The following is a 20,017-nucleotide window of genomic DNA, read 5'->3' on the forward strand; positions in this document are numbered from 1 at the left end:
TTTTATGAATTCTTACATTTTACCAAACAAACACATGCTCTTGAGGTAATCACAACTTGTGCTGACAAAATGATTCATGTTTAGACACAAAAAGGCACTTGGCACTGTATTTGTCAATAAAAATAACTAAAAAATAACTCAGTTCATCAAAAATAGCTTGTGTTTAAAGATGTAGGGATAAAATCAAATAAAATAAAATTTTTGTCTTTGACATCTGATAGCTGATGCGATGTGATGCTGATGGTGGCTGTGTATTCAACCTCTGTAAATGAGGTGTAAAAAATGAAGTGTGCAGCTTTCATGGCTATATGGTTAAGATGAAAGGCCATCTGTCCAGTTGGCACGCAGAGGTGATATCAAGGTGAGTTATATATTTAGATGGAAACGTTTCATCGAATTCCCTCCGTGGGTCGACCATAAAGACAAACCGCCTGTAAAGGAATGTCAGCAGGGTACAGAAAAGTAAACAGGAAAAATTTAGTTTTCTGTCAAATAGTGTAAAGATTATAATAAAACAGGTATGAGCCTCTTTTAATACCATTCCTTTTAAATGGGTATGGTGTGAAAAATGTCTGAACTCTCTGAGAGCAGGTTGCTAGTTATTTGTTAAACAAGATGAGGAACCAACCAGTCAAACATCAAGGGGATTAAAATGTGGCCCCCACGGAGAAAACAAATAGCTTCATTAGATCGAGTCTTCTCTCCGATAAACTAATATTACTGTCAGGAGCTGCTTGTGGTGTGTAAACTGCAGCTATGAATTAGGGTGCATATTGTCTTTTCAATATAAAAATACAAGAATGAAGCTGAACTTGGCTTAAGCTTATAATAAACGGATTATCGTGATACTGTCATGTCTCCGTTCAAACTCCCTACTCTTACTAGTTGACATTATTTGTAATTTAGCAGGTTATGCTCTGACATAAACCATTATTTTCATAAAGGACTTCAGGGCTCAACATACAGTTGTTGCATGACTTCAACACTGTCATTTTGTATTGTGTAAATCATTGATGTCCCTCAGCAAAATGATTGTGAAGGAATACTTATGCAAAGAAATGCTGTATTTGGCATCATTATATTACAAACCATAACTACACGCAGTACTTTGGGTACTATGTTAAAATAAGTGGTGAGCCTATACCCACTCAGCCAACCCCCACCCAAAATGAAGCACAGAAGTCTGTTATTAGTGGCCCTAGAAAATTGCCTGTTGGCTTATAATGCCGCCATAGTGGCAATGTATGCAAGCTCTTTTTTTCCCTAGTAGATATTGTATGCACTTGTGGATGCTGCAGCAGAATTTACTTTAAAAATGGTTGAGATGATGATACATAAAATGAATAAGTTTTTGTCTTTCCCTTGACCTATTTTTTCCAAGCAATTGTCTTCATAGAAGTATAGTGTTACTCATGTAAGATCGACTCTCCAAACGGAACAATGGTATTAATATTTTACTCACAATAAAGTTCTATCAGATCACATTATAATAACATTGTGAGCTATAATGGATTCAGCATCTGGCTAATTCCCCAGAGCATTCGTCCTTCTTGTCTCAGGCACGTTGAGGACCTTTATAACACAGACAGACTGGGGACACAAGATGGCTGGACATGTGTCTGTGTGTATACAGCACAGTGTATGTCTGCCACTCCAGCTCCTCCTTAAGCTGCTCCTCATTTGTCACTACAACTCTTCAGTGTGGTAATTTACACAAAGATGGATAAAGGGACACCAAACAAAGGGGACAATCCCATTCGTCTGTAGGTGATTTGAGATTCCTGTTGTCTCACTTACTGTACAGACGCCTTTTTGATTTCCTTCTGCGCAGGATAACAGAGCGATGTTCTGTTTGTTGTTCGCAGTTGATGATGAAATCAGCGATGCCCAGGAGATGGCATGTTGTGGCAAGCCGGTCCCAAATGGTTTTAAAATTAAATGGCATTGGGATGCTGGAGGCCCACCCCTTTACATCTCTAATTAACACGAGACAATTAAATAATGCTCTTTGGGGAATAGTAAATAAGAGGCACAAAGCTGATTATTTGAGGGTGAAGAGGCTCTGGAGATCTTTTGCACCCCTAATTCAATTCCCCCAATCAAAACCTTTAGAAAAAAATGCAGTAAATAGTCATCAGTGTGAAACTATTTTCTTACTTTATATTTTTACTTTTTAAACATTTTTAAATAGCCATACAGCCAAGATACAGATGCCTAGGAAAGGAGGTATTAATTGTTGCATGTAGGAAAGTCAGAAAATAAATGTAATTTTGATATTTTGTTTTTAGGCTAGAAAATTTACCTTCCAAACTGAGAGGTCTGGTCATCTGCAGTATGTTTTATCATTTTCAAGGTCTTAAAGTCCACTGCATAAATAAAGATGGTTTCATGTAACAATAACAGACCGATTTGTGTCACATAACTTTCACTGATGTGTCAAGGATGCTTGACAAACATTCTCATATATGATTTTCACATTTAATGCCCTTTATTGGCTATAGTTTTGTGTGTGCAAATGTCCTTATTATCATTTATAATAATATGATATTTGTAAGATAAAATAACAATGGAATTTAGGTCTTCAAGTTGGGTGACCCATACCCTTTGACCGTGCGTCAGAAGTTTGGGGAGGAAGAAAACTAAAACTGGGGAGAAAAATAAATGTTTAGAAAGTATAATTAAGTGGCTGACACATCTTTTGGGAAATGAATTATTCATAGTTTATTTGGTAAAAATTTGCATCTGCTCAAAGATGTGCTTGAGAGGGAAGGGAATTGGGAAAAGAAAATGTATGATAAAAGAAAAGAAAGCACAGAATACAAAAGTATGAATGGTAACAGACCTTTTTTTCTTTCTTTTTTATCTTACAAAAGAACAAAAACAAAGTTTCCACTTTTGAATGTTTCACCCCCTCCAAAAAAAATAAAAATGCCCCTTTTAAACTGATGACAGCAACACTCTTTAAAAGTTTAAAGAGCCATGTCATCTGTACAGCTTCTAAACATATAATTTTACCTAATATATTTGTACTAATATTCCAATATTCAAATGTGTTTTACCTTAATTCATTTATTAATGTACTTGGATGGAAGGTAGGGATATATAAAAACATTTTTTTATACCACAAACCAGATAGTATTAGCTTAGCATTCCACAAACAAAACAGATGAATTCCCTGTTTCAAGGTTAGTTTTTTAAAAGAAGGTCAAATAAAGAAGGCAATTGAATATTTATCATTAGGCATCTTTTTTTAGCTTCTCTGCAGTCTGAAAGCACTGAAGAAATCTGATGGTAAAAATACACCTAATGCTGACAATAATATATGGCTAAGTAGAGCATAGGAGCAGGGATCTTCCTGTCGGAAGCATGATGGCGACTGAGCAGCAATAAGATAATTTCCTGTCAAAGAGGCTTTTATCAAGCCATCACAGTGCTACATCCCCGTGACTAGACTCCTTGCATCCCTTTCAGCTCTTCCTCTGTGACAGAGCAGGGGTTAGAGTATTTTAAATTATTTGAAGAAACCTTTTTTTATGTCCTCTATGTAGCCCATTTATACATTTTGAGATGCAATAGAGCAATATGTTGCACTTGTTCAATCGAGTAATGCCGTTTCATGCTAGAAGAATCAAAGCATAATTTATCACAAAGCTTTGCAGACATGAATACATTTGTGTTTAATGAATGTAAGAGGGAGACATTCTGGGGAAGATGATAATTCAGGCCCTTGAAGCACAGCACCATGCTGTGATAACCATGTTTTGACAACTTACAAAATGTGGGCTATACCTGTCATCTTCTCCACGGGGCCAGATGTGTAAACCTCTGTAGTTTCATGGCTAAAGGAGCGCAAGCATAAAAGCATTTTTTTTTATTGAAGCCATTTTTTTCTTTACCACAATACTTAAATCGCTCCAAGAACAAATGCGTGAAAGATCAGAACAACACAGGGGTTGCACACATCCTCATTTTATATTTTTCCTTTTTAAATACTATTATGCGTTGATGAAAAGATGCACGCTTGGTTTTGCTGCTTATGCTTACAGTATCTAAAATCCATAAGATTTATTTTATGAAGAATGTGTTTATACTTGAAAGGAATATACATATATTTCTTACCGATCAGATGTTGGATTTTTCTCATTGTTAGACATGATCAGTCTGCCTAATCTGCTGGATTTCTTGCTCTAATAATACATTCAGGGGTTTGTAACAGTTTGCAGCTAACCCGTGACAGTTGAGGGAGCTACATCATCAACATGCACAGAGTGACTCCAGATTGTTTTCTCTGTCTGTGAGGGATTCAAAGGCTCTGGTCAAAACATCCACTAAATCTCATCTAAATTTGGCAGAGAGGGGGAAAAAGGGAATCTAAGTGTTGCAGGAAATGAAAGAGGCTGCTGCAAAAAGGAAGATTACAAAACCAGCAACTTGTCAGTAGGTCAAGGATAGAAGATGCCACCCATGTTGGACTCTGATAACACTTAATGAATACAATTTTGTTTGTCTATATATTTGATATTAAAGAATCAAATTCTTGGTCTCTTTTTTTTTCATGTATTCACAGAAGCAAACTGACTTGAACAAGACAGGCTGTCCCATTTTATTGTGCTATATCTACACAAGGTCATCCTTTTGATGTTTCCTCCGACATGAGTGGTGACTCGTGTAGTAATGTCAGACAACACAGGCGCAGACTTCTGAGGTCAAATGCACCATTCAGTGGAAAGGCTGTTGGCAGTGATCAAAGAGCACCTTCACTTTGGCACCATGAATGGTTAATTTTTTAAGGTCAAGGACTTTATTTGGTATTATTTTCTAGATGCTCTGTGTGCTTTGATCTGCATCACTGCTTCTAATTCTAGCAAGTTCATAAAAACCCATTCAAAAATCAATTTTTTTTCAATAAACATTGTAAATTACATTGTAAATAGCACAAAGACGCACTGTAACAGACAACACAACACATTCATAAGAACTGGTGTATGTTTGCACATGGTGTTTATCATAGTTTCAACGTTAAAAGCTTCACTTGTTCTGTGCTAAAATTTAAAATAAAAAACATATTTAAATTGTTTCTTACAGCCAGGATACTTTAAAATGAGACAGAATGTGTCCATTTTTAAGTCTGCTTGACTTCCTGACATTTATAACCCTCTCTTGTTACATTAATAACCCTCTCAGCGGGACATTTTCTTCAAGGGGTTGGTATGCAGGCTGTGATCTGGACACTTTGACTTTTGAGAGCAAAAGCAAAAGTCAAAAAGACCTGATCAAAAACTAGAAAAGTACTCATGCATCTGTCTCCATTTTTATCATTTCTCTTATCTCAGAGGTTGTGACAGTTGAGGGAGACTGTGGATTTGTCCTACAGCACTGTCTACTTCAATTCACTTCACATATAAGGCATCAATTCACAACAAGTCATCTCAGGGCACTTTACAGAGAAAAAAAAAGTACAAATTCAAATCTATGCTGCTGAACTTAATTTATGTTGATATAGTCCAATTCACTCTGATTACTATTCAGTCCTATACACTCAATTTCATATACATTCCAGTTTAAGCCAATTCAGTATGTTCCAAATCAACCCAATCATGATTATCCTCTGTACATTCAGATTCAGTAAATCAGTAATTCCAAAAAACAAAACAACAACAACAAAAAAAAAAAACCCAATATCTAGCTAAGGAAAGTGATAGATTGTGTTGAATCCATCACACAATCCATCCATCCATCCATCCATCCATCCATCCATCCATCCATCCATCCATCCATCCATCCATCCATCCATTTTCATTACCCACTTTTCTTTGAAGAGTTGTGGGGAGGTGGTGCCTATTTTCAGCTGTCACTGGTCGAGAGTGAGGGTTGTTGTTTTAAAGTGTTTTTTTTATGATATGATTTGTAGGTCTAAGATTTCTGGATCAAGATTAGATTTCTTTTAAGGCTTATTTACAGAAACATATAAGCTTGTTTTGCACATCCAGTCACTAAATGAGGAGTAATTCATTACGAAAACCTCCCAACTAAACCAACCAAAAACAAAAACTTCAATTTACCGTTTGGATAATATGGGGTCTAGAATGGTTGATGATTTGGTTTTATTGCCTTTTAGTAATCTAATTGTTGGATGTCTTTGTGTTTCTGCAGTACAAACAAGTTGAGCAGTACATGTCCTTCCACAAACTGCCAGCTGACATGAGACAAAGAATTCACGACTACTATGAGCACCGTTACCAGGGCAAGATGTTTGACGAAGAGAGCATCTTGGGAGAGCTGAATGAGCCACTCCGAGAGGTAGGACAAGTGTTTGTGTTATGAATTGCTGCATGCAGCCTGGTGATACATTCAAAAGCTTGTGCAAAACTTGACATTCCTTAGTTAAATTGACATGTACTGACATTTTACCTGTTCTTAAGCAATTGCTAGGCAAATTGCAAACAGGAGTAAACTAGAGAGAAATCCTGATAAAAAAAATTAAATCCACTGTTTGACTATCCTAACATCTCTTTTGTCAGAAATTATGACTGGTCAGTGCATTTTGTAAACCTTCAGCTCTGTTCTTCTTGTTTTTAACACTGTTTTCCACCTCTGTCCTTTCTAAACAGGAAATAATCAACTTTAACTGTCGGAAACTGGTGGCGTCGATGCCTCTGTTTGCTAACGCTGACCCCAACTTTGTCACCTCCATGCTCACCAAGCTGAGGTTTGAGGTGTTCCAACCCGGCGATTACATCATCAGGGAGGGCACGATTGGCAAGAAAATGTACTTCATACAGCATGGAGTTGTCAGCGTACTAACCAAAGGGAGTAAAGAGACCAAGCTTTCAGACGGCTCCTACTTTGGGGGTAAGCTGAGGTGGTCTTACCACCCAACAAAAGAAAAAAGCTAAAATGTCACATACACTCACACAGCTTGTCCTATGGAGCTTAAAGGCACGCTGAGCTACTATTTTAGATCCCTATTTGCAAACTCAACTTTTAAATTTGCTTGACCCCTTTTTAACTGCCACTAGTGAGAATAAGGTTGAGTAACAATAGTGACAAAAAAAAAATCATTGATTCATTGTTATATTTTTTCTAGTCTAGACATCTGCATGCTGTCATAGGCTGGTGTGTCTTTTCTCAAAGTTTGCTGGTCAAAAACATCCATCCATTTGAATGAGTCTTTTTAAAAATATTATAATAAAATAAGATATGTTTGCCTTTAAATCTGCACTCTTCTAATAATGATAATGTTGTCCCATTGCACCTTAAGCAGTTGGTCTAAGTTTGAATTTTAAATTGTAAAGCAGCTGCATTTTGAAAGGAGTATTAGCTATTTTGGAAATGGTCTATTGTGCATTGCTAGTCCCCTCACTTAAAGTTCAGCTTCATGGTTTATGCAAGACTTTTCCCTTAATTCACATTTCATAAATGTAGAGCACAGCCAAATGACCAAAACAGCTCTTGCAGTCTGACATATGCATCCAAATGCCACAGAGATCAGGAAACTGTGAAATTGTACACTATATAAATGCTTAACTCTGGTGTGATAACCCAGACTTGTTGTGTACTTAACTTGTGCTATGTTCCTAATCAGGGTCAGATAATGCATAGCCCTCTCACGGTCCCACTGAGCCGATGACCCATGTAGGAAACAATGCTGCCATACTGCCCTCACCAAATACCAATTATTTTGACTGCTGACAGCATATCATTTAGAATACACTGTTAAGTAATTAGAAGTGGTGGCAAAGCATTTAACAGCACATGACCTGGCAGTGAAAAGTTTAATTACGCTTTGCCTGCTCAAGTCTATCTCCATGCCCTTACTCCGCAGGGGTTCGGGAGAACTAATGAAAAGATGGCAGGCAATCTATCTCTACATATGCCAAAAGCAATCAACACTAAAGACAACATGGTCACGCCTCTCGAAAAGGGTCTTTTCAAATGTCCACAATTCCCTTGGCTTTGGTCCCTTTTGAGCATAGCAGTCCTCAAATTGAGGAAAACAAAAAACCAACATCTTCAGTGTGCTTGCATCCATCTTTTGTACATGTATCCTAAAAGTAGTAGAATTTCCCAGCACAAGTTGGGGTTAAGCTACTCAGATATGCTGATATTCGAACAATGTCAACTAGGTGTAAACGAGAGTAGTACAGCTGACACAAGTGCAAAGGCACTGATTCTTAAACAACCTCCTTACACACTTTAATCTCAACTCTCGGATCTGTAATTATTTTTACTGCTTGTGCTATGTTTGCACGAGGCTTTTGATTTCATTACCCAGTGTTTTTTTTTTTTTTTCTCTGGCAGTGCCATTTCTCTAAGGGTGTAAGTGCGGGGGGTAGTGAGGAAAGCCTGGAGCCACTGGGAGTTTGTTACCAAACACGAGTTAGTCATTCATGAAATTAATTGATGTAGGATCAACACAATGAGTGTGCGGCACATGTGGGTTTCAGTGTGGCTGTTGGTGTCATCAAGCAGAAACATAAAATCTTTATATATATATATAGTATTTTTTTGTTGTTTATACAAGGATTTGTAAACTATCTCTATTTTGATTGCAATTCTTTGTAATTGTGTGAGCATGTGCATGCAGAGCAGAAGCCCTCCAGCCATAACAGAGCTTTTCCTTTAGTCAACTCCCGTTTACAGTACGCCAAATTGCATGTGTATCTTCTCATCAGCATCCCAGCACACTCGTGGACCGTTCTGTTCATTCATTCAAAGACAACCTGAATTATTTACACAATTATAGACTCTGCAGTCTGCTACACTTTGTTAGCTGTTGGATTAGCTCAAGCCAGAGAGCCTAAAGTCTAAAGTGGACTCGACATGTCCTGGATGGGAGCGTCGGCTGGGCACACAGTGATCCAGTGAAGAGGGGAAATGTAATGTGACTGCAGTACTCACGCCAAGGGACACATGGATTGCTGCCAAGGCTGTTCTCTGGATGCTGCTCAGGGCTGTGAAAGAAAACATGCACTCTCCACCCCCACTCTCCACTTGCCTCTTTATCTCCTCATGATTCAGTATTGAAACACTTATCAGAACATCTCCTCCACCCTCTCGGTGCCAAGACTGAGGAGGCTGTTGTGGTGTTATAGTTCATCCTTTGTTGTGCGCAGTAGGCGATGTGTTGCCAGCGCAGACTGTTGCTCTCTCAGGGTTGAAGCGGAGCTCAGTGACCTTGTGATGGTCCTGCATGCCATCCGAGGTGTTTATCAAATGCCACGTTTGATTGAGCCTCTAAGATGTCTCACTTTGGCTCTGTGTGAGTAGCATGTACTAGCCCTTTGGGTAAAGTCGGGGGAAAAAAATGACAGAATCAGGCAGATGAAGGGGATTGAAAGTGAGGCTTGAGATGATGCGCACTTTGCAATCTCCTGTGTTATCTTCTTGGCTCTCCTCTGGTTCTCAGTGAATGTTCTCACTAAATCCATAGACTTCTTAAATCTCAAGATAAAGAACCCAAAGTTTTCTTTTCCTCTCTCTTTTTAAATTTTTTCCTCCTCCACTTCCCTCTTCTCTGTGATCCGAGGAATTCTGCTATAGAGCTGTAAAATGGCCACTCTGACATCGAGTCAGAACTCATTTATCCTCCTGTTAACCCATTTGACACCTTTTCATGTCTTATTTAGGAATAGCCTGAGCTAACTGAGCATCCTTTTTTTTTATAAAAAAAGTAATGTCATTAAAACAATATGCTGCAGAACACTGCTGGACTGCTATGTACTGAAGTGAAAAAAAGGGCTAATGGCAGGTGATTCACAATATTTTACATATAAATGCTGAAAACAATTTGTAGATATAGAAAAAATACACCTAAACTAACATTAAATCAAAACAAAAAAACAAAGCAAGTGTTAACACGACCTTTATGAAAACTTGCATTATGTACACATGTTTAATTTAGAATTATTCAATAATTTATTCCTCTTGGTTCTGTGTAAAGAGCTGCAGTGGTTAGCATTGTTACTTCACAGCGAGAAAAACTTTGGACTGAACCACAGCCGTGCAGTCTTTTTGTTTCCGTTTGAGCTGTTATCATTTATTTAAAAGACTGACGCAAGTGACACAAAGTTCTTGCTCTGACAGTATAGTGACATTATAGTTTCACTAAATTATTTAACTTGTGCAAAATACACAAATCGGACAAAATGCACTTAAAATAAAGTATTAAGGATAAATAAACTGACCAGTTCAATCAATTGAAGTTAGACTCAGCCTTTTAAAGAAATCAACACTAAAAGATGATAGCCCCACCCCTGCTATGTCATTTTTTTTCGGAAAAGCCACATATTTTCTGTCCACATTCGTAGTTTTTAAAAATCTCTACTTTGAAAAGCATTTTCAAATATATTTTATTTTTTACTCAAAGGTTGTGTTTACACAACAGGTGGAAATGCAGCAGAAAGCCTATGTTTTAAAAACTATTCAGAGTAGTGTGCAGAGGGTTTATTATTTTGGATTTTACCTTTTTGGTCTAAAAATCACTCAAAATTGCACATTTGTAAATTTGCAACAGTTTCTTAACGTTACATTATGATTATGTTTTTTTTCCTTATAAATAAAATAGCTTTTAGATTTAGCTCAGAGGGTGAAAAACTAAAAAGCTAAGATGGAGTCTCAGCGTTAGCCATGATGCGATCTCCTCTACGCCTGCGCATGTCCACTAAATACAAGGTGTTTGTGTAGTTATGCTAATGCTGTGAGGGAGCGAACGCGGCACGTCAGGGGGAATCAGGCAGCCCGCTGCGAATGTTTCAAAGGTTAGAGAGTGTCCGCTCTGTGGGCTGGGGGCACCAGTTGGGGAAGGAGATGGAAGCTGACAGCAGGACTCAGAGTCCAGGTGAGCTTTGCCAAACCAGGCTGCAGGACACAAATGCTTCATCACCGTCAAAGCAGCTCTGCACATATTCATTAATTCACGTTCACGCTCACTTCCTGGTATGGAAGAAGACAGGTCTAACGTTACACACACACACACACACACACACACACACACACACACACACACACACACACACACACACACACACACACACACACACACACAAATAAATCACTTCTAGCTAAAGAGCAAATTCAAATTTTGGCATTTGCATTCTGTCAGATTCATGCACAGATGTTTTCAGGTACCATGTGATTAGAACATGCACGGCACTTTGTTCTTAAAACCATGTTGACACCTCGAAGTTAGAAATAATACCGCAAATACAGCAGAACCTTAAACCTACACCTTGTTATACACATAAACAGTATAGTGTCCATTTATACATGCTTACTCTTTTATTTGATCAGTTCTAATTTCTTCCATTTTTCCATCTTCATGACCTAATAAGGTCAAAATTTAAGGTTTATGCATTTTATTCCTTGACTTCTGTTGAGTTATCTTTAAAGATAATTGGGAATGTTACATTTTTTGAGTGTGAATAATTTTTAAAAAATGGAAAGTTAATATTAAATGCTTTTATTGTTTTGTTTTAACATTTTTTTGTAGATTAAAAACAGATTCAACTGTTTTGTAACAGTAACACAAAATGGGAACTCTTTGGGAGTTCAGCCAGGTCAGTCTTGACATTTATCATTTTTGTTGCATCTGTTTAACTTCTGTTCTGTGTTTTTATCTTTGCTTTATTTCCATTTTCTGTGATTTGCTTAACATAACATCCTATTTTAATTTAGAGCTTGTTCTTTTGTTAATTTTACCAGGTTTTGCTTTCCACTTTAATCTCACACCAGGTGTTAGTGTGCTAAATACAAAAACCTGTTGTTTATTGGTTTTTACCTCAGTCAGGATATCCAGGCAGATGGACACAGAATCTGGTTCTGCTGGGGTCTCTTTCTGTTAAAATAAAGTTTTTCACTGTCACCCCCTCTTCAAGATTGGCTTACACTGTGAGATTTCTGGTCAATGTTTTGTTGCAGAAGATTTGTAAAGATAGAAATTGATTTTGAGCTTGAATCAGCGGTCTGTGGTCATTCAGTGTGACAGGGTCTCACAAAACAAAGATGACCTACAACAAATATCAAGCAGTCTTAGAAAAAGATCCTCAGACAACCGTTCACTGTGACTGCTGTTGAGACCATCTTTTTACCAGCCATGTGTGCATCCACAGCTATCTCCTCTTCAGCCTTTTCCCTCTATTTTTATATTCTGAATCTAATATGAAGAAAGTTAATGCCAGTGCTTAACCTCCATTGTTTGTTGGACTGAGACCGAACCTCTGGTGGATGTTTGTGCAGTTCTGCCGTGGCAAAAAATTGTCCAGACTGACATCTATTAAATCTTACATCTAACAGTGTGACACGGGATACTGTGGAGATTTTTTAAATATTGAGCTTGCAGTGTGACACGTGCAAGTTCTTTATCATTTTTAAAATGACCGTGTGAGCCGGCCTTCAGGTTTGTTCAAGATAGAGAACTGAGTTCAAATGAAGATTCGATCCTTGGCCATTTAAACCCATTTAAAGGAAAGAGCTCCTTGAGTTGGATGCTTTCTCTGAAGCAGCATTCAGATGGCACTTAGGTGGATTTAATCAACTCATTAGAGGCTTGTTCAAATAAATCTACTTGTTGCCACAGTTCACCTGTCAAAAATGTGGCAATGCCTGAAGTTTCTAGGAGAATGTGTAAAACTTCAATATGATAGTGAGAATCGTGGCAACAGAGGCAAATGTGTCCGAAGTCCTCATTTTTTCACCTGCATAAACTGACTGGATGTGTGGCACTTTAAGATGCTGTGTGGAAACTGGATCTCTTGAGTCCACAATAAGATCAAACTGAAAGGACAGAAGTGATCTTGATATTAGAAAATAAATACATGCACTTTTGTTTCCTTGAGATAGAAAAGCATCTTATGCACAGATACAGAAAATGCAGAACAAAGACTGTATCTGAAACATAATCAAGTTACTCACCAGAAAAATGGGCCCTTTTTTCTCAGAGATGAGCAAAATTCTCTGGTATGCATCTTTTTAGACCAGTATTAACAATAATCCTGGACAAGTAAGGGTCTATTTTCGTGTTTTCCACACTATAGGGCGCACTAGATTATAAGACGCACTGTCAATGAATGGTCCATTTTCAAACTTTTGTCGTATATAAGGCGCATTAAGCAAAACAAAACAGCCCCGTCTTTTCGGAGAATACCGCACCGACGTAAGTGTCAAGTATAAACGCCTGCACGACTATAACTGAGCCCTAATGCTGCAAGCGGTGCGGCTTTGTAGTTTACCAAAATCGTACTAAAACATCACAACTTCTTAAATATATAAGGCGCTCCGGATTATAAGGTGCACTGTCGTTTTTTGAGAAACTTGAAGGCTTTTAAGTGCGCCTTATAGTCCGGAAAATACAGTATTTAAAATGAAGGATGACCACAGGGGGCAGACCAAAGTTTTCCGCCACAGTCACCTGACCTCAAACACATTGAGTTTTGGAGCGCTTAAAGATGAAAAAAGCTGGACAATGCTAACATAGCAAGAAGCGTTTTGAAGCAAAGTCAAATAAAGCTGGACTAAAATGATTTTGAACATATTTGTGGAGTCCTAGCTGCTCAAGTGCTGCTGTCATTAAATCTAAAGGATGCTCATGACACAAAATGAAATGGCATGAAATTCAAATTCATTTTTCAAAGATTCCTTCTGATTGTTTAGTTGACATTATCACTTGCAGCAAAAATTCGGGGATGAATTTAAACAAATGCCACAATCAATACAGAAGTCAAATATTTGAAAATATCTGTTAGGAATTTTTTTTTTTTTGGTTACCCCTTCTTGTCTTCTTCTCACTTTCTCACACACACACACACAAAGACTTGCAATCCATTCTCCTCCTTTAAGAGCTGGTGCAGAGGCTCAGGGGAGGCATCTTTCCAGTCAAAGCCCAGAACACGTGGGCTGCACCATCCAGCAGAAAACCACTCATGTGTGTTCTTACCAAGGTCACAGATGATGTCTCAGTCTTCTTTCTCAGAGCAACATCCAATTTTAATTAGTGTCATTCAGTTTTAATGAATGGGTTGTCCCTTAAGTGTGAAAATGAAATACATTATTGTTTACGGTGAAAACATTTTGTCTATAGCGTTGCCTTGATGAAATCTGTTTTGGCAACCAAAATACCTGATAAAAGGCTCATTTCACTTTCTAAATGCTGCATTTAATCAATTACAAATGTTACCGGTTCGGCACATTTAATTCACAATCCCATGATAATGTTAAAACATTACCCATTTGGACTAAAAACGCTCACAATTTTTTTAGGCAGATTATTAATCACCTCATCTTTAGTGCGGACACACAGAGGGAAAAAATGGGTTTCTGTCGAAACACACGGCCATTACAGAATTCAGGCCGAGCAACTAAGCCTGTTCTATAATTTCATGCAGGATTTGGGGAGTATTACGATGAGTCACAGGAGATGTGAGTAAGCAGTGGAAGTGGAGTATTCATAAATAAATTGAACATAAGTTGTGCTCTTCGCGGAAAGAGTCCTGAGCCGAGCAGCGCAATGGGCAGGCTCACCTGTCGCTCAGCACCAAAACTTAATTTATATTTCATATTGCGAAGTTGACTCATGTTCTCATATTTAGCCCCAACGTGTTCAGAATTGCATAAATGACTAAAAATATATATTTTGTCCTTGGTGACGCTTTTATTTCACAGTGTAATAGTTTGTGGCGCAGCCGTCCCAGGTTGGCTCCTGTTAGCTACGACAACTACACACTGGTTTTTACATTTATGTGCACTGTTTTGCGGCGCTCACAAGGTGTCGTGGGTCAAAATAAAAACATAGAGGTTTAAAAGTCTTTTCCTTCAGTTTAACAAAAGCAATGGGTGTCTATATGCAGCAGGGGTTGTGTTCAGCTGAGTTTAAGATAATATCAGGGAAACACTAGGAGTGAAACACTTGTCTGCAAATTGCAATGTCTGGCTATTTATTAACATCAGTAATGTTGACTCTCGTGCCACTAAAGTCACATCAGAGCAAATATTAGCTTTTCCTCTTCATGTCATTACAACTACAAAAATAAAGAGATTTACATTTGAATGATTTTAGAGAATTTTTGTCCTTGTCTTTATTTGTTGACAGTTCCTCAGAGCTCACCCAGCCCTACTGTTGAAAGGAAGCCATGTTTGTGGTTTTACAGAGGTTGATTTCCTGTTGTTTTTTTTTAAAGTTATTGATGTTGGACGTAAGAATTTCTCCAACAATGTTCTCTTGCTTATTATAAAGTATGATGTTTGTTAGCAAATCCGTGTTTCCTAAATTGAAATAACAGATTTTTATATAAAGTCTATAAAGACGTGAACACAGCAGGTAACAGCAAATGTAACTGGTTTTATGCAAAAATTGACACTTTTTTATTATGTTTTAGGAAAAAATAAATATATTATTCTGGATTAGACTGAAAAATGGAAGCAATTTATTTAATTTGATATGTAAGCAAGATGCTATTTTGAATATAGCAGATGTCGTTATAGCAAGTTTTCATCTATTGTATTTATTTTATTTGTTGTAGTTTGTTTATTTCTTTCGAAAAAAATACTTTAGTTTGTTAGTTTGTTATCTAACTCTATATCATCTCATAAAAAGTTTATTTAAATATGTTTTTGGTGTTAAAGACTACCAATTAAAACTCTGGAAATGATGGCAGTAAAGGTGGTACGCCACTGGACTGTGCTTAGATGGTGGACAGCATTCATGAGGGATGTTCACAGGGTTCCTAACATCCTTACATGAATAGCAGAGGCAGAGTTTTGAACATGTAGAAAAGATTTGTGGAACAACATTTCTGTCAAACGCAAAGTTGTTGTGCACCTCTCCAACCCCTCTTGAACCCATCTGAATTTCTCCAACCCGTCTCAAGATTGCTAAAGCTGTTTTGAAATCTGCAGGGGAGCTCTCCTTTAATAGAAAACATCTGAGTCAAATATCCAGATCTAAAAATCACACCAATGATCAGTAATTATTTAAAAAATGGTCAAAATCTTCATTTTAAAAGTGCACTCCAGTAGATTAAATTATAAATGTGGGAGTGGCTGCCAAGGTGAGTTCAGTGACAGTGTAGTTTCTCTCTGTTTTGAGGGATTTTTTTTCACCAACTAGTCTCTTAACAGTTGCAGCTTAGTGGGATACCACCTTAATAATCAGTCACGCCATTTCAATACCTGTTGACTGCTCTGCCACTTAAAGGTAAAGCTCTTTTTTGTTGTTTTTTTCTGCAAGATATGCATCATAGCAAGATAATAAATCCACATTTTAATTTGTAAGCACATAACATTGCCCAAATTCAATAGAAAATTGAGAAATAAGACCACTGGCGAATTAAAAAAAGCATTTTGCCCTTAAAGTTCTCACTGCACAGGACAAAAGTGAGTTTTAAGATGTGCACTGCCTTTTTGCTTCTTTTATTTGTAGCTCTCAAAGACATTTACTATTTATTGTTTACAAGTGCAGAGTAGTACCTGGGATTTGTTTAACTTCCAATTAAAGTTCACATGGCACTCCATAGGTTTCACTTGCTTTCTGTAAAGACTGCTGGATAAGGCCAGAGGGCTCACTGCAGCTCAATACCTCATCCAGTCGGTGTTGGCTTCATCCAGAAAGCCACGGGACAAGAGGATTTAATACAGAGCTGCGATGCTCCTCTCCAGAGGGGATTACTGGAGCTGTGCTGCGGGTCCATTTCCCCGCTGCACAGCTCCAGCCAACGCTGCCCCACCAGGACATGCTTACAATACACTCTCACAAAATATGCACACGAGTGTGTACACTCAAGCGCACAGAGAAGCTCATAGTAATTTCACAGTGGTGTTTTGTTTTTGTTTTTTTGGGGGTTTTTTTACATTTGCACTGCTCTCCTGTTAGCAAACCATGGTCCAGCTGTCAGTGCTCTCTCTCACACACACATTGTGCATGAGGCTGTGTTCCTATGGTTCATGTAAAGCACACATTCTCGCTCTGTGTCCCATCAAATTACACATTTCCCCATTATCAGCACCACATCACAGTTTTTGAACCACTGCACACAAGTCTAACACAGGGCAGTTAGTGGGGCGTAAATACTACATGAAAATCTTTCAGTTTTTTCTTACATTTCCGTGTTTTTATCGACATTCGAGAAATGTGTTTACAGCCCTTCTTTGGAGCTGTAAGTGATCTATGTGGCACGTTTTCATACTGGAGCACAATGAACAGAAAATGTTCAGATAATTAGGTGAGTTCCGGAGCCGACCCTTTGTGCATGCGCTGGACAGTGAAACATGCTCGGCGTGCTTCCTCAAATCTGGGAATTCTGTCGGCCGAGTTGAGTGAACAGGGATCAGCTCGTGATGCACAAAGTAAGCCTCAGAAATGATCTATGGCAAATCTCTGTAGGTGGACGAGGCTGTCTTAGTGACAAAGCTGACAGTTGGGTTGACTGATTCAGGATTTGTGTTTTTTCACATGCAGCCCCTCTTACATTAATAAAAATAATTAGAAAATGTCAGTGATGCAGTGCTTGTGGGGAAAATGATTTCTGTCTTCTTGGGTTGGTGCTGTGACATCATGTCAAGTTTCTGCTTTACACAAAAAAGCAAATGAGTCACAACACATTACAAAGGATAGATTTTACAAACCTAAACATCTCTCATTTAGCTCAAATGTCTAAGATTTACAGTCTTACCATTTTTATTGCACCTTCATTTTTGTCTTCTTTGAGGAGTCACCCATTCTGGTGGTTTGCATGTGGAAGAGGTAACGAGTGGCACCAGGAGTGACTGTTCGCCCCTGTGCAATGTTGGCCTCAGCTTCACAGCGTTTTGAGCCATCTGTTTCCTCACCACACCTGATCACCAATTTACACATCCCTCTGTTTTTCCTCATGCAGTGTTTCAGCTGCACACAATAAACGACATCGCAGTAAGTTGTTTTATTTCAGTAAGGCCGTAGTCAGGCTCACCGGTGGCTGCTATTTAACATGCAAGCTACATAACTATGCAACCACAAAACTATCTCAAATGGGAGGTGCTCTGTCTGAAATTACCGAAGCTATTAATTCACAGATGCAAATTTAGCAAATAAATCAGTACTGATTGAATCTTGCATGGAGAGCGCACACAACCCAGCAGGAAGGTGCTGCATTGGCAGGTTTGATGTGAAATTACACAATTTGCTGAGTGAACCTAAATATGTGCTTAGCAGAGACAAGCACACAGTTAGAAAACAGAGAAAAAGTAACTTTTAGGTTTTTTTAGCCCTCACTTTGATGCAGGGCTCAATGTAGAAAAATATGAAGTAAAAGAAAAAAAAAAACACCACATAATGCCCTTCCAGAAATATGGGTGATACAGTCAATGATTGAGAGGAATAACATACTGTAAGTCTGAGTTTCCACTGATTAACCATGGCCACTGAAGCATGTGTGTGAGAAAGTCCATCAAGAATATACAGCATAACTTATTTTTTAATGAATAAATCACTGTTGTGATTATCCTGCTTTGTGTATTTGCATACACACATGCACACTGGCTCTGCTTGAAAAACACATGCAGCATCTGTGCAGACACACTTGCTTGTGTGCCTCAGTTCTGCAGCCGTGCAGCTTGTTAAATGGAGCATTATTTTTATTTTTTTATTTTTTTTCCTAAGCGGGAAGATCAAATGAGGGCTGGCAGACCCATAAGCTTTGAAAATGGCACTTAGTGCTGCTCTGATGGATTACAAAAAGTTACATTTTTAATTCTGAAAGATGAAACAAAGCAAAAGGTTTACGCTGTTCTTTAGAAATGCATTTAGTGGGCTTCACATGCCAACAAAAAATCAGGAAATAATATGCTTTAAATAATACTTAGATAAAGGCAAATTACATCCATATGTTCACTTAAGAACAAAGAGGACATAATATTTATATGTCAAAAATAAAATTTCTGTACTCACTCGTGAGAATTTGGTAAAAGGAGCTTTGCCTCTGAGCTTAATACTGTTAACCTTAAAAAAATATTTTTGCGTTTATGTTTCTTTTCCTGGACATCTGTGATGACCTTTATTAGGAAACATGGACACAAAGTTAACCGTCCTCAAATTTACATCAAAATATCTTGCTAGCAAACTAACTCTGTGCTTTTTACTTGCTCTTTGAAGATTTTAAATATTGATTTCATTTAGTCAAAGATCACTGGAGTGTGCAGACCTATAAATGATTCAGTTCATTTTTTTTCTAATGAATTCTCACAGGGTTTCAGAAATTGACCAAAGCAGATGAGAATAAGCAGAATCTTTAGACATGTGGTTTTGTGTTTTGTGGTTGTGAGATAACTGCTTTTTGGATGATGTACAGAACCCTGTGTATCTGTTATATATATATATATATATATATATATATATATATATATATTATTTATGACCTGTTTCAGTTATTAAACAGACCTAATTTTGCGTGTTAATTTGCTGTAGAAGGTAGTTAAAACAAATCCACGTTTTAAAATTTTAGGAACACAAACCAGTTGTGGGTGATCGATGCTATCTAGCAGTATTCCTACAAAGCTGCAAAAGCCAATAACAGAAAATATTACGTTTTTTTTTATTCTGTGACTATGAAGAAAGGGATTTTTCCACGTTTGAATTGATGCCTGCTACAGTTATAAAAATCGGTAGCTCCATTTTTTCTCTAAATCCATGTAAAAGGCAGGTGAGCTCTGGGGGTTTGTGCTCACTTTGTAACGGTGTCTTGTCTTTCCTGTTTTGTTGCAGAGATTTGTTTGCTGACACGGGGCAGGAGGACAGCCAGCGTTCGAGCCGACACGTACTGCCGTTTGTACTCGCTCTCTGTGGACAACTTCAACGAAGTCCTGGAGGAGTATCCTATGATGAGGCGGGCTTTTGAAACTGTTGCTCTGGACAGGCTGGACCGAATCGGTAAGAAAAAAGAATGAATGAATAAATAAAAAAGCATTACAAGACTGGAATCACATCCGTTCAAGCAAATATGCAAATCCAAGCTAAACATGTCAAATTACTGAGATTGAGTGGTGTACTTGG

At 37.9% G+C, this 20,017-nt stretch overlaps 1 protein-coding gene across 1 annotated transcript in view; it reads left to right on the forward strand.

The window, feature by feature from the left end:
• Nucleotides 1-20,017, forward strand: part of hcn4 (hyperpolarization activated cyclic nucleotide-gated potassium channel 4) — a 67,707-nt gene that overhangs the window by 41,071 nt on the left and 6,619 nt on the right. The window contains exons 5-7 of the mRNA XM_017423595.3: nt 6,154-6,300; nt 6,612-6,852; nt 19,730-19,894. Coding sequence (XP_017279084.1) covers nt 6,154-6,300; nt 6,612-6,852; nt 19,730-19,894 — 553 coding nt within the window. The remainder of the gene's footprint in view (nt 1-6,153; nt 6,301-6,611; nt 6,853-19,729; nt 19,895-20,017) is intronic.

This window comes from Kryptolebias marmoratus, linkage group LG15, assembly GCF_001649575.2.
Source record: "Kryptolebias marmoratus isolate JLee-2015 linkage group LG15, ASM164957v2, whole genome shotgun sequence".
Classification (NCBI taxonomy): Eukaryota; Metazoa; Chordata; class Actinopteri; order Cyprinodontiformes; family Rivulidae; genus Kryptolebias; species Kryptolebias marmoratus.